The 27987-nt window shown below is 43.4% G+C and overlaps 1 protein-coding gene across 2 annotated transcripts in view; it reads right to left on the bottom strand.

The window, feature by feature from the left end:
- BAIAP2 (BAR/IMD domain containing adaptor protein 2) overlaps positions 1–27987 on the bottom strand; it is a 192332-nt gene that overhangs the window by 109270 nt on the left and 55075 nt on the right. For both annotated transcript variants that reach the window (XM_087710144.1, XM_087710146.1), the window contains exon 3: positions 23496–23582. In XM_087710144.1, the coding sequence (XP_087566270.1) occupies positions 23496–23582 (87 nt within the window). The remainder of the gene's footprint in view (positions 1–23495; positions 23583–27987) is intronic.

Below are 27987 nucleotides of genomic sequence, written 5' to 3'. Positions count from 1 at the left end.
GCCTTTTTGGAAAAGCACCTTTGGAATTTTGAGAAAATGTTTTGATGAGGACAATACAATTATAGCAAACAAAAACACCTGTAATGTGAAAATTTGGTACTAAAGCTACAGCTCTGTTCAAAACTATGGCTAAACTATTAAGATCAGGAATGATACAACATAATGCAGCAAGATGTTTTTGACAGGAATGGTAAGGCTTTATTAACATTGCATTATATTACATATAATGTTGCATTGAAATAGATTTATTCTGTGTTACCAACGAATTCCCAAGATTCCTTTAGCAGCATTTATTTAGCTGTCTAAATGATCTCTACTGGAGAAACCACAGCTTAAGAAACCAAAATTTAAAATAATAGATTTATTGAGTGCTGCATGAGCTATATCTTGTTTAATGTTCTTTATTATTGATTCACTGTTGGCACTTGTAAACCACAGGAATCCCAAAGGTCTCTGGCCAGCATAGTATCAGGAAAATCACATATCAGAACCTCAAAAGTGATGTTCTGGGGAACCTAGAATACCCCCAGGGGTGGGCTTCAAAAATTTTAGCAAAGGGTTCTCTCCCTGATTGCTGGGAGGGCGTGGTCATGGTAGGAATGACCTAGTCAGCCTCCTGCACCACAAGATTATTTTTCCCTGGAAGGCATTTATATGTCCCTCCATTCTTTCTTCGGCAAACAAGAGGTTTAGGGAATCACAGGGAATTCTAAAGTAACAGAATTGAGGGCTGTCTTCTGATCCAAAGAAATTTTCTGAATCTTTTTACAATTCTGTTGGTGCTGCAGCCGTTCAGTGCACCTCTGTGCAACTCCAGAAAGACTTTAAACAGTTTACAATTTTAGAAGAATACATAATTAACAAACTAAACAATAAAAAGGGAACATGACCACACAGACAAATGTGCATGAAGAACATTAAACAATGCAAAATTGGCCTTTTTATGTTACTACTGGGAAGGCAAATGTGGAAGTTGCAGAAAGAGAACAGAGGGCGTTCACCTCAAGTCCATTGACTTTGCCTGTCAGAAGGTTGCAACAGATGATCACAATGACTCCAGGATACTGCACCTGTCATAAATCTGAACCACTTGTCAAGCATTGAGGTGTAAATCATGTGACCATGGGGATGCTGCAACAGTCATCAGTGTGCAAAATGGTCATGTGATGTCTCTTTTTTTCAGTGCTGTTGTAACTTCGAACCGTCACTAAATGAACGGCTGTAAATCGAGGACTACCTGTATAACCAAATCAATGGTAAACATAAAAGATTTGCCCCACACATTCAAGAGTATCTCTGAATTGATTTATGACAGGAGCTAGTTGTCTTTTGCAGGGTTTGTAACATCCCAGAAAGAGAGAAATAGCGGAAGTATTTCTGCTTGAATTGTTCCAGTTCTGTGCCAACATATTTCAAAGTTTTAAGCCAACCGTAGCCACACACCTTCTGTTAGGTTCTCTAATCTCGCTCTCTGTAGTTGCTATTTTTCTTGTGGCAGGCATTTCTGCAGTAACGTCTAGGGGTTCCCACCGGATCAGCAGTATAACCACAGTCGGCCTATGAATTATTTATCTTAATCACTAATAACGTCTCTTCTTGAGATTAAATGGCAAGGGGGAATGATTTTTGTCTTCTGAATCTTCACATGGAAAGACCAAAAAGAGAAAATTTAGAAATATCAATCTTTTAAAGTTTTACAAAAAAAGAAATCTCTTGAACCAAGATTCCATAAACAATCCGTCGAACTGCATTAAGTTTTGGGATTTACTTTGTATATGTCAGAGCTTCACCCAATTCTTCTCACAGTTATTTTCCCTCAGGGTTCATCTCAATTACAGGTGAACCTAGTTACTGTCACTTTGTTTATTATTTACTGTCACTCCTGAAATCTACATCTTTCTTCGGGATTCCCATTCATATTATTCCTTTTCTTTTATGCTTTTTTCTAATAAAATGCTAGATTAAATATATGTTTTTCGTGTTTGGAATTGATAAGTTTGTAACATACTTAAGATGACCTAGAATCCTAGACCTTTATAGTTTGTCTACCAGCTGCTGGGCTTAAATAGGCCCTGGATTTTTTTTACTTATTTTTATTTTTAGAAAGGAGAAACCATTTCTCTATATTTATCCTTGTTCCCATCTCGCTAGTTCTTTGGAGCGGTGGAGATGGTTCGTAAGAGCAAATTGCAGGAAAGAGTTGAGGTGGTGCAGTGGTTAGAGTGCAGTACTGCAGGCTGCTGGCTGACTGCCATTTGGCAGATCGAATCTCACCAGGTTCAAGGTTGACTCAGCCTTCCACCCTTCTGAGGTGGGTAAAATGTGGAGCCAGATTGTTGGGGACAATATGCTGGCTCTGTAAACCACTTAGAGAGGGCTGTAAAGCACTATAAAGCAGTATATAAGTTTAAGTGCGATTGCGATTGCGATTCACTGCTGCATTGAGTAAGACAGCCCCTCAAATAAATGAAATACTGAAATCCCTAGAATAGACAGAGTTCAATAAGCCACTTACAACATCAACACAGATTAATGTTATGGTTTTTTCCCCTGCAGGCTGGACTTGAAACAGCTTTGCATACATCCAAGACTCTAAGAACCTCTGAAAATAGATTTTATTTTCTGCTCCTCAGATGCTATTCAGAAAGAATTCCAACAGTTGCTAAGTATCCATTGTACATTCTATTTATTACTGTTTAAATGTCTTGCCTCTTTTTCTCCTCCCCACTTTACATTATAAAGTAGAAGAATCAGTTCTCTCTAGGGCAGGAGACAGTCTTTCCTTATATTACTTGTTTTGGCAGTGTCTGTTCTCATGTAGGTTTCCCAAGAGCATGAAGCAACTCCTTGTCCCAACAAAAAACCCTTTTATTAATTTACTGTGAATTCTGCTCATACATATCCAGCAAAGTCTTTCAAGGGAGGATTTACAGTCACAGACCTTATCTGGCTTGAAGAGCTGACAGGCTGATATCTGCAAAACTTGGAAAGGAGTCTCTGAGAGTCACGAACCAATTAATCGAACTAATTGTCTCCTGCAAACTCCACTCCCCTTTCGCTGCTCTTTTATTTCCTCTGAGAGGGGCCATTCATTGTCCACCTGTGGCCTTACTCCCAAGTCGACCCCTGTTCTTTAGCTGTTCCCTTTGTCTGACAACTCTGCACATGTGCGCACTGGGAACAGGCTCCAGCTGTTTGTCTGCCTCACTGATGTTTGACTCTGAAGGCAGCTGATAACTGATGGTTCTGGCCCCCTCTCTGCCTCCGACACAGAGCCCTCATCAGAGCCTTTCCCAGACTCCAGGACTGGCCCATGTTCCTCCCCAACCTCCTCACTGTCCGAATCTACTGCCAGTTCCGCTGGCCACTGGCGGGCCACAACAGTGTCCTGCTGCAGTATACATTTACTTTTAATCACTTGAGACTCGGTGACTAGCTCATCTACAATATCTTGCTCCATGGTGGAACAAGCATTTTGAGTAGCTGACACAGCCGGAAGAAGTTGCTTTTAGTGCCTGACAATATTCTCTTTGAAATGCTGGATCTGCTGAGAGATACTAGAATGGTCTTTCCCAATCGTGGCAACTTTCCTATGCCTTCAGCCCCTAGAATTCCTTAGGGCTGGACGCTGCTGAGATTTCTGGGAATTGAAGTCCATTCATCTGAACATGATTGTGCTGGGAAAGCCTGTAACCAAAAGCTATGGGCAGAAAATTATTACATGTAGTCCTTGACCTAGAACTGTTCATTTAGTGACCATTTGAAGTTACAACGGCACTGAAAAAAGTGACTTATGACCATTTTCTACACTTACAACTGTTGCAACATCCCCATGGTCACATGACTAAAATTCAGATATTTGGCAACTAACTCACACTTATGACCTTTGTGGTGTCCTGGGATCATGTCATCCCCTTTTGTGACCTTCTGACAAGCAAAGTCAGTGGGGAAGCCAGGTTCACTTAACAACCCTGTTACTAGTTTAACAACTGCAGGGATTCACTCTTTCTTTCCTAGCAAGAAAGGTTATAAAATGGGGCAAAACTCACTTAACAACTGTTTCACTTAGGGACAGAAGGTTCGGGCTAAATTGTGGTCTTAAGTCTACCTGCACTAGGTTTTCTGGAGCATCCACTGAATAGGTTGCTCTAAGGCAGGGGTGTCAAACTCGATTTTATTGAGGGCCGCATCCGGATCATGTTTGACCTTGGAAGGGGTGTGGCCATGGTGGGTGTGGCCAGCTTGACATCATTTATGTCAGGAGTATCTATGGTGGCCTGAGAACTCTGCCAGCGAAAACAGGTTCCCGAGGCATTCCAGGCATTGACCACTCTGTTGCTGCGGTTGTATTTTCTGCAACTGAGTTTAGAGCAGTTTACCTTGTCTTTGTATCTATTGTGTGCTCATGTATTATTGCGGTTGAAGCTGAAGTAGTCGCTGACAGGTAGGACATTGTAGCAGATAATTTTGTGTTATGCTTAGGTTGGACTCAGAACGTAGGCGGCGTAGTTCTAGGTTGTCCAAGGCCAAAATTTCAAGCCTGGTGGCATAGGGTATTCTATTGCGAGTAGAGGAGTGGAGTACTCTTCTTGTGAAATACCTCTGGACTCGCACAATTGTGTTAATGTCTGATATGCAGTGCGGATTCCAGACAGGAATGCTTCTAAGACTGGCTGCCCTTGACCAAGATGATTCACTGATTTTCCTGAGATGCCTGTGTCACTCTAAGCTAGGAGCATAAATTGAACCATTCGCAATTCCTAAGCCTCATAACCGGGCTTGGCAGTCGTAATCAGTTCCAGTCAATGAAGAGGATGACCCTAGCTTGTTATACATCTGTTGTTATAGTAACTCCCTTACATAGAAAATGACCTTTCTACATTCACCATGTTTATCGTCGCCACATCCTTCTGCTAACACAGATACCTCAAACAAGTACAAATCCAATTAAGGGATGTATTAATCACTCCAGAGGATTCAAAAGGAGCAATTCCAGAAGGTTTTCAATCTGGGTCAAAGGCAATGCCTGACACAGTTTAAGAGGAAGTAGTTCCATACACAATTTGCACTCACAAAGAAAAGCTCGCAGCACAAACTACTGCACACATCTAACACCAACATGGGCGAGAAAGATGGCTGCCGGGTCTGCCGCTCGGCTTTTGCATTGACAAAGTTTCAGCAAAAAGGAGGATTTGGCACTCTGGACCTGACTCAAGACGAGGCGAGTCTGCCGGAACATCCAGCGGTCCCAGGGCTGGCAGCAGTAGCGGAGAATTCGGTCTCCCTGAGCTGCCAGCTCGGAAAGACGCTGAGCCTTAGAAACGCCAAGAGTCATCGGCGTTGCAGGCTGCAGACATTATAAGAAGCCGCTGAAGCTGCTGGTTACCAATATCGCCCGTCTCTTTCCATCTGAGCCGCCTAACATCGCGGCTCGAACGAACGAGCGTAGTGGACGGTGGAGATTGGACTGACTTAAACAACGAGAGAGCTGGTGAGAGGGAGTTTGGGAAGCGTCAGAGACGCCGAGGGACGCTGCTTGTTGCTGGCCACCGATATTGCCGGCCGTGGTTGCCATCTGACGCCGCCTAACATCGCGGCTTGAACAGAAGGAACTGGTGGAGACCGCGGAGATTAAAGGAGAACGAAGGGAGAGTTGGTGAGGGGAAATTGAACCCTGGGACAGAGCTGAGGGAGTGCGGAGTGTCCTGTGATTCGGAGCTGGCAGCGGACCGGTAAATTTTAATTCTCCGAGCTGCCAGTCTCCATGGACGCCAACATTGTTGGCTAATGAAATTGACCACCTTGGACTTGTTTTTTGACGCGCTGGGCCCTAAGAACGTTGGGCCCGATTATTGAATGGAGCGTCCCCCCCCTCCCCTTCTATCGGAGATAAGCTTCCTTCCCTCCCTCTTTGGACTCTTTGATCCTGGAAATGACACCAAGAGAAGCTGTTGAAATGAACACACTTACCAGACTTCTTTCTACTATGGTTAACTCCCCGGTTCTCATCATTGCAGCTGACTCTTGAACTCACTTTACCCCCCAGCCCCTCCCCCCCCTGGACTACACTGAACTTTTCAGAAGAGCCCCCCCTCAAGGTAGGCCCTCCCTTAGGAGAGGGCAAAAGACACCTTTGGACTACCATAAACTGAACACTGTGTCTGTGAGCCCGCACAATTTTTAAATTTAAAATTTTTTTACTTTAATATGGTATGTTGAGTGCATGGGATTGCTTGGGATGATATGAATGATCTCACTTTTATTATTATTACTGTTGTAACTTTGTGTTTTAATCATTTCGTGAGGACTGCTTGAGTGAGAGTTTGGGTATGACTGATTCGGAGGACCTGCCGGGGTATGCGGGGGTCATCGGGGTGGTTGGGGGGACTACAACCACGGGTGAGGGTCGGAGCATTGCGGTCATGACAGGGAGAGGCAGATATGGCGGGGACTTTAGGGCAGGCCATCATCGGGGAAGGAGGGCTCGCTGTGTCATAGAGATCCCTCCTTCCGGCCCTAGGAGTCCCACTCCAAGGTCAGATGGCGCGGGTGCTCAGGACCCTGGTCTCAGGCTGCTGTCGCTAAATGCCAGGTCTGTTGTTCATAAGGCCCCCCTCATCCGGGACTTGATAACTGATGAGGGCGCAGACCTGGCATGTATTACTGAAACATGGCTGGGCCCGGAGGGAGGAGTCCCCCTCGTTGAGATGTGCCCAGCTGGATTTCAGGTGCTACACCAGCCGAGAGCCCAGGGAAGGGGTGGCGGTGTGGCTATTGTAGTCCGGGAGTCTTTAGTACCTCGTAGGATCCCTGCTCCGGAGCTTGTCGGGTGTGAGTCCCTGCTAGTGAAGCTGGACCTCAAGGGTCAAGTGGGTCTGCTGCTTACGTACCTGCCTCCCAACTACGTTGCAGCAGCCCTCCCCTCGCTCCTCGAGTCAGTAGCCGAGCTAGCGGTTGAGTTCCCTAGACTTATAGTTCTGGGGGACTTTAACTTGCCTTCGCTCGGTGAACACTCTGATGGAGCGCAGGAGTTCATGGTTTCCATGACAGCCATGGGCTTGACTCAAGTAATTCGAGGCCCAACTCACTCAGCGGGTCACACGCTTGACCTCGTATTCCTCTCGGAGCAGTGGAGTTACGATCTTGGTCTGAGGGGTAATGAGATCATACCCCTGTCGTGGTCAGACCACTACCTACTGAGGCTAGACTTCCGGAGGCCAATCCCCCACCGTAGGGAGGAGGAACCGACCAGCTGGTTCCGCCCCAAGCGACTGATGGACCCTGTTAGGTTCCAGACGGAACTTGGGGTTATTCCTGATACCCTCGCTCACAGTTCGGCGGAGACCCTCGTCGCTGCCTGGCACTCGGCAGCTTCGGAGTCTCTAGACCAGATTGCGCCGCTACGGCCCCTCCGGGTCAGCGGCCCCCGGAGGCCTCCTTGGTTCACTGAGGAGCTCCGGGAGGTAAAGCGCCGGAGGAGACGCCTAGAGCACTCGTGGAGGTCCGATAGGTCCGAGTCGAAACGGGCACTTTTAACAGCATGCACCAAGGAGTATATTCGGACCTTAAGAACAGCAAAAAGAACATACATTGCCTCCTTGGTAGCGTCCGCCGAGTCCCGCCCAGCCGCCCTGTTTAGGATAACCCGCTCCCTCCTAAATAGGAGGGAGACGGGGGACCCCTTACAGGGTAAGGCTGAGGAGTATGTCCAGTTCTTGGCGGACAAAGTTGCCCGGTTTCGAGCGGACCTGGACTCCACCCCAGTAGATCCAGCAGAGACACAAGGAGAAGACTTGGCAAACCATCTCTGGGTTGAGTTTCAGGAAGTTGCCTCTGGGGATGTGGACAAGGCTATGCGAGCTGTGAGTGCCTCCACCTGCATACTGGACCCGTGTCCCTCCTGGCTGGTTGCCAACAGCAGTGAGGTGACACGAGGCTGGATCCAGGCGGTTGTTACCGCTTCTCTTCGGGAGGGGTACTTTCCCACCGCGCTCAAGACAGCGGTGGTAAGACCCCTCCTGAAGAAACCGTCTCTGGATCCAGCTGTTCTTAATAACTATCGTCCAGTTTCCAACCTCCCCTTTGTAGGGAAGGTTGTTGAGAAGGTGGTGGCTCTCCATCTTCAGCGAACCTTGGAGGAAGCTAACTATCTTGACCCCTTCCAGTCTGGCTTCAGACCCGGTTACAGCACAGAAACCGCTTTGGTCGCATTGACTGATGATCTCTGGAGAGCTAGGGATGGAGGCTATGCTTCCATCCTAGTTCTCCTGGACCTCTCAGCGGCTTTCGATACCATCGACCATGGTATCCTTCTGCGACGACTGCGGGAGATAGGGGTGGGCGGCACTGTCTTGCAGTGGTTCTCCTCCTATCTCTCGGACAGGTCGCAGTCGGTGTTGGTGGGGGGGCAGAGATCGTCCCTGAGGCCCCTAACTTATGGGGTGCCACAGGGGTCGGTCTTATCCCCCCTACTATTTAACATTTACATGAAACCGCTGGGCGAGATCATCCGAAGGCACGGGATAAAATACCACCAATATGCGGACGATACACAGTTGTATCTGTCCGCCCCGTGCCAACTCAATGAAGCGGTGGACGTGATGAACTGGGGTCTGGAAGCCGTTAAAGACTGGATGAGAGCAAACAAGCTGATACTCAACCCAGACAAGACCGAGTGGCTGTTGTGTTTTCCTCCCAAAAATTTGACCAACATACCATCACTCAGGCTGGGGGGACAAAATTTACACCCCTCAGAAAGGGCCCGCAACTTGGGAGTCCTCCTGGACCCACAGCTAACTTTTGACCACCATCTCTCAGCTGTGACCAGGGGGGCATTTGCCCAGGTTCGCCTGGTGCGCCAGTTGCGGCCCTACCTGAATCGGGAGGCCCTCACAACAGTCACTCGAGCCCTTGTGATCTCTAGGCTGGAATACTGTAATGTGCTCTACATGGGGCTGCCCTTGAAGAGCATCCGAAGACTTCAGCTAGTCCAGAATGCGGCCGCGCGAGTGATCGTGGGCGCACCACGGTTCGCCCACATAACACCGATCCTCCGTGAGCTGCACTAGCTACCTGTTGGTCTCCGGGTGCACTTCAAGGTCCTACTCACCACCTATAAAGCGCTCCATGGTAGTGGATCTGGCTATTTGAGAGACCGCCTTCTGCCAATTACCTCCCTGCGTCCCATCAGATCGCATAGAGTTGGCCTCCTCCGTATTCCATCCGCCAGTCAGTGCCGACTGGCGACTACTCGGAGGAGAGCCTTCTCTGTTGCGGCTCCAACACTATGGAACAATCTCCCCGTGGAGATTCGTACCCTCACCACCGTCCAGGCCTTCCGCACAGCCCTCAAGAACTGGCTAGCCCGTCAGGCCTGGGGATAATCTTATTTTTGCCCCTCCCGAATGCTGAGTGAATGTTGAGTTTTACTGGTTAATTTATTTTTGTGCACCTTTCTTTTGTATTGTCCTACACTCCCCTTCCTTTTGGATTGTAAGCCGCCCTGAGTCCCCTCAGGGAAAAGGGCGGCCTATAAATGTCTAATAAATCCAAATCCAAAATCCAAACCAAAACTGCCAGAAAGCAAGCTCTAATTACCTCCAACGCCACATAGGTTGTTGTTTTTTCTACAAGACTGATCCACAATGATGACACATCTTCTGTACCTTCACTCCTTGCAATTTAGTCAAAAATGTACAAATAGGAAAACATCCTGTCCACAAAGCCAATCTGTCTAAATTCTCCAGGAGAATTTCAACATTTAGTAGGAAAGGAATCAGCATGAGTATCTGGAATGGATTAACTTGCAACAGACCCTCAGTATAAAATGCCATTCTGAGCTTAGCTTCCTGTGAAGCGAAGTTTTCACACATGATTTTTTTTTCTTTTCTTTTTCTTTTTCAGTCTATGCTAATTTGGAAAATGCTTCCAAGCTTCTATCTAGTTTGAGTCAAGGCTGCAAAACTTTGCTCAGGATACTGATGGTATATTGAAAGGAAGAGTCTAGATTTTTTAGCAAGTAGCAAATTAACTAGTGACCCTCTTCCCCATTTTCCTACTATATAAGTTACTTCTCCAAACTTACCTCTTTTGGCACTGAACATTAAGTTATATCTAGGAGAACCCAAGACTTTCCAACAAATCCGGACCATACCCACTCTGATGGCCTTCAGGAAAGCCGTAAAAACTTGGCTGTTCCGGCAGGCCTGGGGCTGTTGACCTCACTGTTGAGGTCCAGCCCTGACTAGAATGAGGGGTGTCTGTTGTTTTAAATTGTTTTGTCGTTATGTGTTTTTTATATTTCTTGTAAGCTGCCCGGAGTCCTTTGGGATTGGGCGGCATATAAAAACTCCAAATAAATAAAATAATAAATAATAATTAATAAATGGAAAGCTTACCTCTGAAAGTTGTGGGTGCTCCATCACTGGAGTTTTTAAAGAAGAGATTGGATAGCTATTTGTCTAGAATGGTATAAGGTCTCCTGCTTGAGCAGAGGGTTGGACTACAAGACCTCCAAGGTCCCTTCCAACCTTCTTATTCTAGGTTCTGTGTTCAGATACTGCAGTCTTTGCTCTTACAACTGCAGTAATGAATAAAGCTTCCCTCTTCCCCCTTGCCAATTTTAGCCTATTTGTAAGAGGGGAGGCAGTTCTAACTTTTCTTTTGTTTTTAATCCAAACGTATTGTCAGGAGAGAACAGCTTCATTAAATATAAAATAGAGGAAACTTTCTGAAGTTATTTTTTATTCATATTCTTTTCAGTACCAAATGGCACTCATTCCTGCAGTTCCATATAGGTTAGATACCAACATGTCTCAGTTTTGAGAATCTGGCGCCTCTAGATATATTCCAGATCAGCGTCTTTGCACAGCAAGGCCCAAAAAAGTAAAGAGGGCAACTCTGGTGAGGTAATGAAAGTTCCAGCTGTTTTTTATGTGCATTGTGTATGTGCAATGCATACACACAACTAGGCAGAGCTTCCATCGCACCATCACAGCTGCCATTTTGACTTCTTATAAAATAAAATCCACAAACATTCCTGTCATGATACTTAATGTGTTTTGGCAACTTTTATGTATTAATCAAATTCATGCTATTTAATACCGTGAGAAAAATGTAATACTTGTATGAACAAGAACAAGGAAGGGGAAGGTTCTACTTGCACGTCTAGAGTTAATAAAGGAGAATATTGATAGTTCAGGGTTGAAATAAGGGGCCCTTGGTGCTCTCTGAGCCTGGTTGTTTCATTACCCATGTTAGGGTTCCAAGTAACATCCCCATCCCTTTTGTTAGAGATGCCATATTGGCACATCTGGGAAAATCCGAATCTGAAAGTTTCCAGGTTTTCCCCTCCCAAGTGAAATTTCAACTCCCTGTCCAGCACCCATATGTTCATCACATGGCTCAATCAATGCACCATCCAAAACTGGAGATGCCTCCCAGTCACATCACCCTATCGCAGCTGCAGGGCAAGCTATCCTTGACTCTCTGAGAAAAGAATATTATTTAGACTATATATTTCCCATACTCCATATAATCCCCCCTCCCATTTTCCCACAGTAGAAAATGTGGCAGGCCTGAAGGCCCACTGCAAAAAATCGCTTCCAGGTCTGACAACCCAAATTAGGTACTCAGTATTGATGATGTTACCTAGTTTGGGATAATGAAACCCAAACTAGAAAAGAAAACAACCAGGCTGAGAGAGAAGAAGAGAAGAAGAAGAAGAGAGGGGGAATGTAGCTTTTCAGGAGCTATAAAGCAAACAAGTTTGGCATATAGACAGAGTTTATCTTTCGAAAATGTAGCTGGCAGAACAAATCTTCAGGAAGGCAATTCTGACTTTTGCTTGATTCAGGTGTTTTCTCTATTATTCTGCCTGGGTAATAGTAGCTGGCAAGATGCCAGTGACCACTAGGTGAAACAACTAGAAGTAAAAGAATGGTAAAGTTATACCCATGTAAGGTGACTCACTTCTTAATACTTTCTCAAGGCCTTCAGTAAAAAAATAATCATTGGGAGTATTTGTTTCCACCTTTCTACTGTCCTCTCTAAATTTTTAAGAAATATAATTTAGCAACTGAAATTCATGACTTTGATTAGACGAAATGACAGAAGTTTCACAAGCCTTTTGATCACTGCAAATATGCAAACAACAAAGTAGACTCAGAAATTTAAACTTCCAAAAATTCATAATTAAAGTCATTGCCTTAAGTAACTAAAGGTTTTTTTCCATTTATAAATGACTAAAAGTAACCCTGCCAGTTAAAGATATACTACAGAAGGCAAGATATAAAAACTTTTACATTAAACTGAAGTTTAGTTTCCTGCTCTCTAAAGTATATAAAATATAAATGGAATGGAGGAAATGTTGATGAATCCAAAATGCATTAACACCAAAATGCATTAACAAAATAGGAAATCTACATTTTAAAAACAGAGTAACAATTTATTTAAATTATACACAGCTCCTCTTACAAAGTTTTGAATTTAAAAATGCTCCTTTTCATATACAGTATATATCTGAAATGGTATAGGGCCCGCTCATGAGCAGAGGAACTACAAGATCTCCAAAGTCCCTTCCAACTCCGATATTTTGTTATTCTGTTACATACATACAACCATACATTCATACATACCAGAGGTGGGTTCCTACCTGTTTGTCCCGGTTCACCCGAACCGATAGTGGTATGCCGGCATGGGTCACAGAACCGGCAGCAACCCAGGCTGGCCATATCCCCGAACCAGTTTCCCGGTCACCACTGCCACCGCCATCATCTTTTTTTAGAGTTCTGCACATGCGCAGAACAATTTCCAGTGAACTGTGCATGTGCACACAGCGCACATCCAGCGTGCATGCGTGCGCAAAGTGCGTGCACAAGCAAACCAGCAGTAACGCTGGCTAGAACCCACCTCTGATACATACACTATATTGCCAAAAGTATTTGCTCAACCATCCACATAATCAGACTCAGTTGTGAGCGAATACTTTTGGCAATATAGTGTACATAGTTAGTTCACGAAGTCATGTCTGACCCATCGCAACCCTATGGACAACGTTCTTCCAGGCCTTCCTGTCCTCTACCATTCCCCGGAGTCCGTTTAAGCTCACGCCAACTGCTTCAATGACTCCATCCGGCCACCTCATTCTCTGCCATCCCCTTCTTCTTTTGACCTCAGTCTTTCCCAGCATTAGGCTCTTCTCCAGTGAGTCCTTCCTTCACATTAGGTGGCCAAAATACTTGAGTCTCATCTTCAGGATATGGCCTTCTAAAGAGCAGTCAGGGTTGATCTCTTCTAGGACTGACAGGTTTGATTGCCTTGCAGTACAAGAGACTTGCAGGAGTCCTCCTTTTATATATACAGACAGTGTATATATTTATACACTGTTTATATTGTGTCCGTCCGTCCAGTGAATCTCACCCAGAAAATACTTCTTCCTTTAACAGAGTAACATCCATTCAATGTACTGGAATTCACAAGCTCTAAGAATTTCAGTGTTAAAAGAAAATGTATACTAACAAAGCATGTACACCCAAAAGAATGAGAAAATGTAAGACAAATCCATAGCTACTTTCTCAAGTACGATATGTCCTGTATTCACAATAGGATGCTCCAGTTCTCTGAGGATTAACTGAAGCTAATGGAGAGCCCTACATTCTCTCTCTGACTTCTTCAAGGCAGAAAAAGCAGTACATTTAAATGCTTTACCCACTGAAGAAAGGAAAGTACAAAAAGACACAGAACTGGCATTTTTCTCCACAGGGTGTTTTTAAAACAGATAAAAGGCTCCTCAGAGGCCAGTTGGCAAAAAAATAATAATAAAAACCCTACTTCACTCTGCTGCTCTTCAGGAAATGTCATGTATCTCCATACGGCTGCAATTGAACCCAAATGAGTTGTTGACTTGGGACAAAAGGGAACACTACTGTGTGTATATCAGATTAGCAAAGCGTCTGGAAAGACTTTTTGGAGTTCTAACAGCTTGAAGTTCGAGATGATTCCCTAAATACTCCTGAAACTGGAGAGTTTATTGGAGCCAGAAGGCTGCATTATGACTTTTACTGTACCAATCATGCAGTCTAGCACATTTATTTGGAACAATGAAGGGGGATGGGATTTAGAAATTGAGCAGCAAGGAAAGATTAAAGGTGGGTGATTGCTTGATGGGAATTAAAAAAACTGCAAAGAGATTTTGGGGAAGCCCAAGTGAACTCTCCATATATTGGCAATAATTTTTTGAAACACTGACATTAGTTATAAATGTCTGGTTTTTCAGAACATGTACAAAGTCTTGTATGACATTACCATGTTTTCATATACAGTAGAGCAATGGTTCTTAACTCAATTTAAATATTGAGTTAAATCTTGGTGGTCTGTGGTCATGGTCCATGGCTACAAAAAGGTATTTAAAGGGGTTCTGTGGTGAAGAAAAAGTTGAGACAAAAGGGAACCCCTGAACCACTGCAGTGGGGTTTTCAGGAGAAGATTTGTAGGGACATAACAAAGTTCTGTATTCCTAAGTCTTTTTCCTGAATTGGTTTCCTGCTCATGGTTCAAAATCTATAATGTGTTATTGATGTCATAGTTATATAAAGATGCTGCCACATCTACAACAGAAAGAATCTTATGCCAATGTTTGGGCACCATGGAGGCTGTTCCAGTTATTTCCTAAAATACTGCTATTGTTGGAGTATGACCAACCTCTTTACTATCATAAGTTGTATTCCCACTTGAAGAGGGGAAAATATCTTTAATGGATGGGGCTGAAGCAATGGAGGAATAGACCCAAAACCAAAAGAGGAAAGAAAAAAAATGTAACATGGATATCCACATCTATGTTGGTAGTTCCTCTTTCTTTCCTTTTCTTTCCTGATACCATCTCCCTTTTGGCCAAACAGCAGGTATCAAAGAAAGGCAGTACACAGTATCTCTTATCTGAAACAATTTTCTAAACAATTGAGTGAAGCCAAGAAGTGTAAACTGTTAGAATATTCATGATTGGGGGAGACATGGTAACAAGATCAGCCAATGAATAGGCATAACAACTAAGTCAGCCAATGGGAGCTTAAACAGTTCTGAGTGTGTTGAGAATCGAAACTGAAACTAGATATGTCTGCTCTAAACTCTGAGAACTAACTGTTTTTTCCTGCATGTAACTTCTACCAGGTTGAAAGAATCTACTATTGGTATTGGACATTTATTCATCTTTTATTATGAATATAAAGAAGTTAATGAATCCAGCTGAATCAGTTATCTGTGTGTGCTTTCTGGATTTGATTTTTCTGCAATAAACTCTGATACAAACAATTAGGTTAAGCTGCCCACCCTGTTTTTAGGAATTAAAGGATGATGTATGAGTTTATAACACTGAAGGCTTTAATTCCAAATATTCCTAATTTGAATGAAGAATAGAGAATATATTTAAAATATCCACCATGGGACTAAGACATAAAATGTGCTTTCTTTGGTGGAACAATGCACTCAAGATTCACAGAAAATTCTGATTAATTTAATTTACATTCTGGTAAAATTAAAGTAAGTTGTTTAGGAAGTTAATGAAGAACTCAGGCTGTTTCTTCTAAACATCCAGAAAATGGAGTATTTACAAAGAATGATTAGATTATATATTTATACTGGCAGTCCTAGGGCAGAACATTCATCTTACATCTGCTTTATGATTTGCCAGAGATTTTGCATTAAACTACATTAAAATTCTGATTATGGTGTATTACTGGATTGTTGTTGTTGTTTTGAATAGAGTTGGCATTTCTTTTGTTAACCATTCACTGCTATGAAACTAGTGAACTAAGGCTTAATTGAAGAAGCACCATCTGCTACTGTGAAGTTTCAAGCACAAAAAGATATTTATGAAATAATTGGAATGGAATACAGACACCATATCAATCCAGCATGATGTTCCAACTGGCAAATCATAGTTTATGATCAGCTAGCAAATCAGAATCAAAATCATTTTGATAATTATCTCAAAATATAGTTAACGCTGTATGTGGCTTGGCATAGTAGTTGAACTAAATTATTTACTGTGCCTTGGAAAAAATCATCTTGAAGTAATTCAAAATGATTTTGGATTCTGGGGAGTCTGAGTTGGGGAGGATGTGTATACACAGCTCCTGTTGAATTCTAAAGTTTAACTTGAAGACCTCAATTAGTGTCCCTAAAAAACTGTTATCAATAATAGTAGCATCACCTTTATTCATTAATACAATAGCCCCATGATGGCACACGTGCCGAAAGTGGCACACAGAGCCATCTATCCAGGCATGCAAGCCATCATCTGTTGCTCTTCTGGGCTCTGGCTCACCGGCCAGCTGGTCTTCACATGTGTGGGAGAACCAGAACCCAGAAAAGCAGCCGCCCGGTGCACATGCATGTGCCAGGAAGATGATCTTCTGCTTTTCCAGTGCATACAATCGCGCTTGAAGACCAGGTGGCCAGTGCACATGTGCACACCAGAAACCAGAACATGATCATCCCACTGCACCCATGAGCACCTGACGGCTGCTCTTCCAGTTTCTGGCACACACGCAAACACACAAACACACACACGTTTCGGCACTTGGTGCCGAAAAGATTCGCCAACACTGCAATAGACTGTGGTCTTGAGCTGGACCTTTAGATTATCAACCATTTTACTGTACTTCTCCAGATAAATTATATTACATTTCCTGTTACTACACAAACCTATTTTGTAACAGCATACAATTTTGAAAGCAAAAATAATGTAGTTTTAATGTAAATACTACAAATGCAATTTTCTTCCTAGAGGCTAGTTTATCTGAAATATATTAAAGCTCTCAAAGATCTACACTGACTTCACAATCATTCACACAAGATGTGCCGACTCTTCTTGACAACATCATAGAGGCAAGGACTATGCACAGAGATGACGCACGTCTAGAATATATGGAAGGAGCTTATTAATCTCTTCTCTAGCCTTTGTCAAATGATCTACAGCTCTATATAAAGATGAGAAAGAAACATCATTCACTTGTGCAAAGTGGGAAATAAGTCCGTTTGTCTCTCAACCCTTTGCCCAAGGTAAATACATTTGTGGCAAATTATATAGCTGATTAAAGTTTTAAATTCCTCAAAATCTCATCCCTGGCCTTTTTCAAATGTTCTATGGCTATATATAAAAATCAGAAAAATCTATAACACACTCATTCAAAATGTGGAACTAGTCAGTTTTTCTCTTAACTCTTTGCCCAAGGTAATATTTTTAAATTTTAAGTTCAGCCAAATTCTTCTAAAGCAAGCTGCTCCCTTAAAAAATATTGCCTTCTTTGGCTCTTAAACCAATATTGTTTTCGGCAGGTCACAAATTAAAGCAGCACTCTTGTATCAACTGCTCTTTAGTGCTTTGTTTACCATCTACTGGAACAATTACTAACATCACGCTGGGCTAGTGAAAACTGCAAATAGATGCACTAAAAGGCTGGGACACAGGCAGCATAATGATTTACCCCAATTTGAAATACACCCACATTATATGCAGCTGCTATTAAGATCACTTACACTGCTGAGTTCAATAGAGTTACACAGCCTTAGACCGGCTTTTTACTTCCCAAAGTGTAATTCAAGTTTATGTTATGATTTAGCGGATAAAACCACTCAGATCCAAACAGAGCTGGACTCTAACTGGACAGTTCCAATGGAAAGGACTGGGTTTTGTGAAGTAATCTGTGATCAATGTGAGATTGTGAGTATCGTGGAAGTGGATAAAAGTCTCTATAGTGTCAGCTCTGCTACTTCTCAGCTATATTCCTATTTCTGATAGTTAGTCAAGGGCTCTCACAGATGGTAAGAAGTTAGGATTGAACAGCAATTTACACCTCTCTAAGTACCTCTAAAAGGGATGCAATGGCTCAGTGGCTTGTCGATCAGAAAGGCCAGCAGTTTGGTGGTTCAAATCCCTAGTGCCGGGTAATGGCGTGAGCTCCTGTTACTTGTCCCAGCTTCTGCCAACATAGCAGTTTGAAAAATGCAAGTAGAAAAATAGGGACCAATGCCTTCACCATTTAGTCATGCTGGCCACATGACCACGGAGACATCTTCGGACAGTGCTGGCTCTTCGGCTTTTAAACGGAGATGAGCACAGACCTTTAGAGTCGGGAACAACTAGCACATATGTGCGAGGGGAACCTTTACCTTTAAATACCTCTAAAAGAAGCTGTTCACAAAGCCTTCCCTCAATCTGGCTACTTTTGATAATTTTGGACAGCTCTCCAATTTCCCCTTTCTAGAAAAGGCTGTAGAGGAAGTGATGGCGCTGCAACTTCAGAAGGCTCCAGAAGAACAGGATCAACTGGATTTTGGCAGAGAGATTTTGGCTACCGTATACCATAGAAACTGCGTTGATCACATGTGGATGAGCTTTAGAGAGACTGGGATTAGGAGAGTGCAACCCTTTTGATCCTCCTTCATCAGTCAGTGGACCCATGATATCTTGATGGATCAACTTTATGGGACTGGAATTGTGGGCTATTCTTCAGTGATTTTTTCTCCTGCCCAAGGAGTTAGTTCTGGTTGGTATTTGGGGAGGGGAGATGAGAGATCAGCTCACAGGTCTCTACTTCATGGAATGTCTTAAGACTGTCTACTCTCTCCATTCCTCTTTAACATCTACCTGAAACAGTTGAGGGAGGGTATCTATCAGCAGAGAATGTTTGATATACTGATGGTATTTAGTCACATCTGTTGGCAAACATAATTTCTGGTACCTACTTACACAGCAATAACTAGAAAATATTTGTTTGTTTGTTTGTTTGTTTATAAATTTTATTTGCCATTCATCTTGTATCCAACAATATTATGAATCTCTTGCAAAGTACAAGTCATTAACCATCTTTTCTTCTCCTGATAATAGCTATAGGGTTGTGTTAAAGTAAAAGTAAAAGTTTCTCTGTCCAATCATGTCCAACTCTAGAGTGTGGTACTCATCTCCATTTCTTGGCTGAGAGACCAGCATTGTCCAACGATGCTTCTGTGATCAGGTAGCCTGCACAGGTATACGCCAAAGGTGCATAGAATGCTGTTACCTTTCTACCAAAGTGGCACCTATTAATCTACTCACATTTGCATCCTTTCAAACTGCTAGGTGGGTAGGAGCTGCGACAACTAACAGGAGCTCATCCTGTTGTGCAGCACTTGAGTGTAAAACCTGGGCTGTCAGCTTTCCAACTATCAGGTTCAGTGTGTTTAAATACTGAGCCATTGCACCACCCATTGCACCACCTGCTCCAGAGACAGTCGGGTGTGAGTCCCTCCTTGTGAAGTTGGACCTAGGGGGGTCAAGTGGGCTTGTTTTTGACGTACCAACAGCCCTGCCTGCGCTCCTAGAGTCAGTAGCCGGACTGGCGGTTGAGTTCCCCAGACTTATAGTACTGGGGGACTTCAACCTGCCATCCCTTGGTGAACACTCAGATGTGGCCCAGGAGTTCATGGCTTCCATGACAACCATGGACTTGACCCAGGTAATTCAGGGTCTGACTCATACAGCGGGACACATGGTCGACCTTGTGTTCCTCTCGGAGCAGTGGAGACGTGATCTGGAGCTAAAGGGTATAGAGATCTTGTCCTTGTCATGGTCAGATCACTTCCTGCTGAGGCTTGATTTTCGGAAGCTACTCCCCCACTGCAGGGAGGAGGAGCCGATTAAATGGTTCCGCCCCAGGCGCCTGATGGACCCAGTGGGATTTCAGACCGAGCTTGGAGAGATACCTGACTCCCTTGCCCACAATCCGACAGAGGCCTTGGTCGCTGCTTGGAATACAGCAGCGGCTGAGGCACTTGATCGGATTGTGCCTTTGCGGCCTCTCCGCGGCAGTGGATCCAGGAGGGCACCTTGGTTTACCGAGGAACTCCAGGAGATGAAGCGCCAAAAGAGACGCCTAGAGCGACGCTGGAGGGCTAGTAACTCCGAATCCGACCGAACACAACTAAGAGCCTTTATTAGGACTTATTTAGTGGCGATACGGGCGGCAAAATTTTTGCTCATTTTTCTGCTCTTATTGCGTCCGCAGAATCCCGCCCGTCCACCCTGTTTAGGATAACCCGCTTTCTCCTGAAAGGGAGGGATGCGGGGGAACCCTTGCAGGGAAGGGCTGAGGAAATTGCTCAGTTTCTGTCAGACAAAGCCACTCAGATTCAGACGGACCTTGATTCCACTTGGACAGTACCAGTGGAGATGCCGAGGGAGGGCCTTGATCAGATTTCTTGGAGCGAGTTCCAGCTTGTCACTCCTGAAGAAGTGGACAAGGCCATGGGAGCGATGAGTGCCTCCACCTGTTTGCTGGACACGTGCCCCTCCTGGTTGGTCTCGACCAGCAGGGAGGTAACACGAGGCTGGCTCCAGAGGATCGCAAACACCTCTCTGCAGGAGGGATCTTTCCCGCAACCTTTGAAGGAAGCAGTGGTGAGACCCCTCCTTAAGAAGCCTTCTCTGATCCCAGTTATTCTCAAAAACTATCGTCCAGTCTCCAACCTCCCTTTTTTAGGGAAGGTTGTTGAGAAGATGGTTGCCTTCCAACTCCGACGGACCTTGGATGAAGCAGATTATATAGATCCCTTTCAGTCTGGTTTCAGGCCTGGTTACTGCACCGAAACCGCTTTGGTCGCACTGACCGATGATCTCTGGCGAGCCAGGGATAGGGGACATTCCTCTATCCTGGTGCTTCTTGACCTCTCAGTGGCCTTCGGTACCATCGATCATGGTATCCTTCTGCGGCGGCTGGAAGAGGTGGGAGTGGGAGGCACTGTCTCCTCTTACCTCTTGGGCAGGTCGCAGTTGGTGTTGGTTGGAGGACAGTGGTCGACCCCTAGGCCCCTTAAATATGGGGTCCTGCTGGGCTCGATCTTGTCCCCCCTTCTATTTCATATCTACATGAAGCCGCTGAGTGAGATCATTCGCCGGCTCGGGATTAAATACCATCAATATGCGGATGATACCCAGCTGTATCTTTCCGCCCCGTGCCAACTCAGCGTAGCGGTGGAAGTGATGTGCCAGTGCCTGGAAGCTGTCAGGGCCTGGATGGGAGTGAACAAGCTTGCACTCAATCCTGACAAGACCGAGTGGCTATGGATGTTGCCCAACCAAGGACAGTCCAGATACTCCATCTTTAAGCCTGGGGTGTGAAACTTTACACCCCTCAAAGAGGGTCCGCAACTTGGGTGTTCTCCTGGATCCGCAGCTGACACTAGAACATCATTTGTCAGCTTTGAACAGGGGGGCTTTTGCCCAGGTTTGCCTGGTGCACCAGTTGTGGCCCTACCTGGACCGGGAGGCACTTCAAATGGTCACCCACACCCTCGTCACCTCAAGACTTGACTACTGTAACGCGCTCTACATGGGGCTGCCCCTGAAAAGTGTTCAGAGACTACAACTGGTCCAGAATGCAGCCGCACGAGTGATATTGGGTGTACCGAGATACACCCATGTTACACCTATCCTCCGCGAGCTGCACTGGCTCCCTATCAGTCTCCGAACCTGCTTCAAGGTGCTGGTTATCACCTTTAAAGCCCTACATGGCCTAGGACCCGGATATCTATGAGACTGTCTTATGCCACATACCTCCCAGCGGCCGATTAGATCATACAGGATGGGCCTTCTCCAGGTGCTGTCGACCAGACAATGTCGTCTGGCGGCTTCTCGGGGGAGGGCCTTCTCTGTAGCTGCCCCGGCCCTATGGAACGATCTACCCCCAGAGATCCGGACCCTTCCCACTCTCTCGGCCTTCCGAAAGGCCACTAAAACCTGGCTATTCCGGCAGGCCTGGGGCTGTTGACCTCATGAGGTCCAACCCCGCCTAGATTGAGTGCATGATGTGTCTTTTTTAACCTGCTTTTCTTTTTTGTTTTTAATTTTTTATTCTTTTAGAGATATATTTCTGTAAGCCGCCCGGAGTCCTTCGGGATTGGGCAGTATATAAATTCATTAAATTTGAATTTGCATTTGAATTTATTTAAACTGTATTATTTACTGTATTTTTAAAGCATTAAGGCAAAAATGGCTTGCCTTGTATTTAGCACAATGTAAGAGCCTACAACAACACATGAAGCCCGGGAGAAGATACCACTGGCTACAGTCACTGCATTCTCATCACTTAGATGATCCAGAAATTGCAACTATGGTGTGCAAAATAGGGAATAATCTAGTGGTGGGTTCCGGATCCCGTTGCAACCGGTACAATGCAACAGGGCTGGGTGTCTACCACATGAACGCGTGCTACATGCGCCCACATGCACGCAGTGCACACATACGTACTTTCTGTCTGAGACACTTCTGTGACGCTCCAGTTGCTCGGCGGAGCATTGCGCAGGTGCCATACGCTCCGTGCATGGAAGCGCCGAAGAGCTCAAATACAGGAAAGGAAGGTGGGTGGGCCCTCCGGAGCACCGTACTGGAACAGTACCCGGTGCTCCCGGCAGGCACCAGTATGCCCGTACCGGGGCGTACCAGTCGTAACCCACCACAGGAATAGTCCCTATATTGATTGGAACACCTGATAGTGTCATGAAAAAACCAATAGTAAAGGGTCTGCATTGATTGCCAGTTTGTTTCCAAGTGCATTTCTCAATGCTGGTAATCACCTTGAAAGTTCTATAGGAGTTGAAGTCTGGCTCCTTATGACACAGTTAGACAAAGTAAAATCTTTCTTCCTGCTCCCAATTTTAATGTTCAGGAAGTTTAAAAAATCATGGCTTTTTCAAATATGCAATTTGAAGCAGTTGTATGCTTCACTATACTTACTGAAACAGTAGTGGGTGGAAGTAATTGCATGTAATGAATATTTTGTAGTTCAGGGATATTTGACACTATGGTTTTATATTTGTTTTCTAAAATTTATTGAATATTTTGATACATTTTAATCACTATGTTGATATATATTTGTACATTGCCAAAATAAAGCAAACTCCTCACATCATTAAAGGTATATGCTGAGAGCCTCTAGTGAGGAGCTAAATTGACCTTCTTCTTCCCAATCAAACTATCTAAAATTTTGCTGTCTCTCATTCCTCTGAAATGCATTTTCTCCCTCCTGGGAGCTCAGACTACATTCCACCACACCATGAAACAATTGGATTTTGGGCAGTTGGTGGTACCACAACCACAATAAAGTACTTTTGGGTTATTTTTTACTCCTAGTGACTCCTAGTGACTTTCTGAATAAGGCATGCATTGTGATTTAAATGAACTTTAAATTTCAAGAGCCAGTTTGGTCTAGTATTTAAGGCACCAGGCCAGAAAGCAGGAGACAGTGAGTTCGAATCCCTCCTTAGTCTTGAAACTCAGCTGGATGGTTTTAGGACAGTCAGTCCCTCAGCCCAACCCACTGCACAGAGTAATTGTTATTGCTGAGAAAATAGGAGGAAGGAGTATTAAATATGCTTGCCACCTTGAGTTGTTTATAAAAATAATACATAAATAAATTTCATGCCCATAATTTACACTAACATCATTCATATACTTGACTTACCTAATTCTTTTGATCCTTGACTTTCACTGGCCAATTCTCCCATTTTAACCAGGGCATCAAAATATCCTTTTGCAGCATATGTCACACCTAGATAATAAAAAGTATAAAATTAAAACATTACACCATATTTATTTTAACTTAAATTCTCAAAATATCACACAAATGAGTTTTTATATTTCAATTATTTTCATTAATAATAGTAATCCTACTGTATAACCATTTATAATTATAACATTAATCAAAGTAACTATTATTAAAACTATTACTATTAATACTATTTTATTTTGCAGAATATTGGCCATTATCACTATTTGATTGCAGCAAATTGAAAGACTGCCATTTATTATTATAGATTTATGATGGAAATCTTTAAATCAAAGCTGGAATCAGATGAAACTAGAGTGGAAGCATCAATTCTCATTCAGATATCTTAATGTATTTCTCCTACAACTAGATCCAGAATAAAGACAGACCAAGCATGAAAGAAGTTATGCAGTATTTTTGAAATACAGTTTTGTTAAATGAGTTTAATATAGTAACATCCCTCTTCCATAATACAGGATGTTAATTGATTCCTCTTTTATTTTCAAAGCATAATTACTGGTTCCTTAAAAAAAAAACCTCCAAAAGCCCACTGATCCTCCAATAAGTGTTTAGGGCTTTGCAGTTGTGATACAAATACATATTGGCATGTAACTATTCCAGTTACCATTTGCTTCAAAACTACCTGAAATTAAAGGCAAAGTTCAATAGTTCTCTAAACGTTTGTACTTAGTCCTTAATAAAAGTAAACCCCTTAAATTGTACTTTTCCACATTTCACAGACAAACCAAGAGAAGAGTTTTTCTTGTAATTCCTCCGTGCCTAGTTCTTCTACTACCACTTAGTCTCCAGAATTCTGAATTCCCAGACATTATAGTTCATTGTCTGCCCTATATTTAATTTATACCTCCTGCCTATTCCATAATAGTTACCATAACTAAATTGCCCATAACCATTTCAGCCTTTTATTATATAGCATCTTAAAATTCAAAGCGTAATTTGACCTCATAATAAATCATCTTGAATTTGTTAGAAGGGTAACAACTCTCAAAATTCAGCAATAATTACATTAACCAATATCTGGATGTGCACTTAATTGTGGGAAGGATAATGGTATAGATTACTTCTTGGCCTTTTGCCTAAAAGCAAATATGTATGGGATAAATGTGCATAATGCAATTTTTTAAAATTGTTCTGAAAAATCTGAATTGCAAAGTAACTGATTTATCATGAATAAAAACACAGAACAGTCATAAATATTAATTTTAACCTCGATTAATAAATGTTTTCTGTGCAAGAATACAAAGGAATTGTATTGAAATGCTGGATTTTAAATTAGTTGCATTGTCATAAATCATGCTATGTTTTTTACTTCTGCTGATTTTGGTGACAGACATCTTGCATATATACACTATATTGCCAAAAGTATTCGCTCACCCATCCAAATAATCAGAAGCAGTTGTGAGCGAATACTTTTGGCAATATAGTGTAAGTACACAATTTTCATCTCATAGCATAGGCTACTCAACTGTAAAGCATTCACAAATATCCATATTTTATACATACATTCCTCATGTGAATGAATTATTTTTATTACTATTTTTACAGCAGTTATTAAAACAAATCACAAAGCTGTAAGACGAACTAATGCAATCATTAAGCTAATCCATTCTCCTCAATGGGCATGTTTTTTTTAACCAGAAATTTCCCCACCCCACCCCAAAAAAACCCTCACAAATTGTGGTCATGTGACCACAGAACACTGCAACTGGTAGTAAATGCAAACCGGTTGCCAAGATGTTTTATGATGGCCAGAAATGTTTTACGGGCCATGGAGCCCCCTTTCTGGGGCTGTTGTAACTTCAAATAGTCATTAAACAACTGGTTGTAAGTCAAGGATTATTTATACTGATCCAAAGCAATGTGGAAAATGTATATTATTCTTGCAAATTTGTCTATTAGATATCCTTGGGTATATGAATCAATTCCTTGGTGCTCTCTGAGCTTGGTTCCTTTCTTGCAGATGCTTCATTAACCAAACTAGGTAACATCATAATAATGATGTTATCTAGTTCAAGTAATGAAATATTTGTAAGAAAGCAACTAAGCTCAGACCATAGCAAGGACCCCTTTACAAATATTCCCTGTTATTTTGATGAGCTAGAAAAGCATTGTATGTCAAAATGTCATCAAAAGAGGGCTGCATAATTTCATGCATTTTTATGATAGAAAAATATCTTCTTATGTAAATTTTCTTTCTGGCAAAAGATCACCAAAACATAATTTAAATCAAAGCTTCAATATTTCAGCTTCTTCTGAAGACTGCAGTTCAGTCTCTGAATACATGGAATGGAAAAGTGCAACTCTTGAATGTGTATCAAGTTATCGTGCTATGAGAAAGTCCAGTTCTGTTTGCACCAGTGGTGAAATTCAATTTTTTTTACTACCGGTTCTGTGGCATGGCTTGGTGGTGGGGTCCTGTGACTGAGTGGGCATGACCAACTCGATGACACTCATGACCACCCCCACTCAGTCACATGCCACCACCGCCATCAAGCCACGCCCACAGAACCTGGTAGGGAAAAAAAATGTCTATGAGTCCATTCACAGCTGCTCCCTTTATGGTCCCCCCCCCTGGCTCCCTCCCTCTCGGGGGTTGAAGTACCTTAAAGGGACAGGCTGCAGCAGCTCTGCTGTGAATGAAGGGAGAAACGTTTGGATTGTCTCTGCTGCATTTAACGTTGAATTCTGTGGCAGAGACAATCTGAACATTTTCTCTTCCATTCACAGCGCAGCTATTGCTCCCATTATGGTCCCCCCCCCGGCCCTCTCCCTCCCTGGGTCTACCTTAAAGGGACAGGCTGCAGCAGCTCTACTGTGAACGGAGGGAGAAACGTTCAGATTGGGTGGGTGGGTCGAGTTGCTGGAAGAGGTGAGTAGCAACAGGGCAACCAAGCGGACGTGGGTAGCGCCACAAGGGATTTTTGCCACAGGTTCAGAGAACCAATGCCAATCGTCCCTGTTGGTTTTGCCGAATCGGGAGGATTTCAACCCTGGTCTGCACCTTAGAAAACGCAGGCTTTTAGCAGGTATCAGCACCTCAAGTAACCACTGAAAAAGCAGTTCAAAGATATGCTAAGTAGTTGGCTCACAAAGGTAAGAAGCAGCTGGTTTTTAACAGATTTCTCTAAATCAGAAGATCCAATATTCACACTGGTCTGATTCTGCTGGCTCCAGATTAGCAAAGCAGTGGGACAAAGCTATATAATATCCTTTCATTTATTCAACCTCTATGCTGCAGGGAAGCTGGATTAGAAGAAGAGGAAAGTGGTTTTAAAACTGGTGAAAGAAACATCAATAATCTATAATGTTATGCTGAAGACATTAATATGATAGCTGAAAATGCAAATAATCTGCAAGCCCTCGTAATGAAAGCCAAAGATCACAATGAAAAATGGCATATTAAACGTACAGAAGCCCAAACTAACAATATCAGATACTGCGACCAACCATAGAACTGACACTGAAATGGTAGATAATTTCTGCTTTTTAGCCTTTTGATAGATAGTTTTATCAACAATAAAGGAACCAGCAGTCAAGAAAAGAGCCACAGAATAGCACCTGGTAGGGTAGTAATTAATGACTTAGGAAAGATATAGTGATACTGTGATGTGCACAGAGATCAGAGTTGTGCAGGCAATTATTTTCTTTGTGGCACTATGGAAGCTAAAACGTGGACTCAAAAGAAGAAGGGTAGAAAGAGTATTGACCCTTTTGAACTTTGTGTGTTGAGGAAGAATCTTGAGAATACCATGGACAGCAAGAAAACAAACACATTAATCATAGAACAAAGGACTAAGCTCAGATTCTGAGCATATTATGAAGAGACTCTGCTCCTTTGGGGGGGGGGGAACCCTGTAACTTTGGGAAAGGTGGAAGGAAAAAGAAGATAACCAATCACAAGGTAGCTGGATGCCAGATATGATTACAGTAGTGATCAGGGCATTTTTGAGAGACCTGAATGGCCAAATCAGGGATACATAATCCTAGAAGAGATCTATGGGTTCACTAAGAGTCAACACTGACTTCATGGCACAAATATATTTAAATTATATTTAAATATAAACCAGCAAGCAAAAATCCCAAGGATGTTAGTCAATGCTGCATTTCAACCAAGCGGGCAAAGTCATTGAACAACTAAGGCAGTGATGGCGAACCTTTTTCGCTTCAGTGTCAAAACCACACACGCACTCGCATGCCCACCCCTGTAATTTAATGCCCCCGTGCTGTGCGCATGCAACCCTCCCCTTGCTGCCCCTCGCATAGCTTTCTTGGAGCCTGGGGAGGGCGAAAAACGGCCCAACACGCAAACCGGAGGTTCAGGAACGGACTTCCAGGTTGCCCGTTGGGCCGTTTTTCTCTCTCTGGAGGCTTCAGGAGGCTTCCCAGA

The sequence above is a fragment of the Thamnophis sirtalis genome, unplaced genomic scaffold (genome assembly GCF_051295495.1).
Source record: "Thamnophis sirtalis isolate CommonGarterSnake01/CBP01778 unplaced genomic scaffold, rThaSir2_p1.2 scaffold_3, whole genome shotgun sequence".
Classification (NCBI taxonomy): Eukaryota; Metazoa; Chordata; class Lepidosauria; order Squamata; family Natricidae; genus Thamnophis; species Thamnophis sirtalis.
This window is presented reverse-complemented; position numbering and strand designations above follow the sequence as displayed.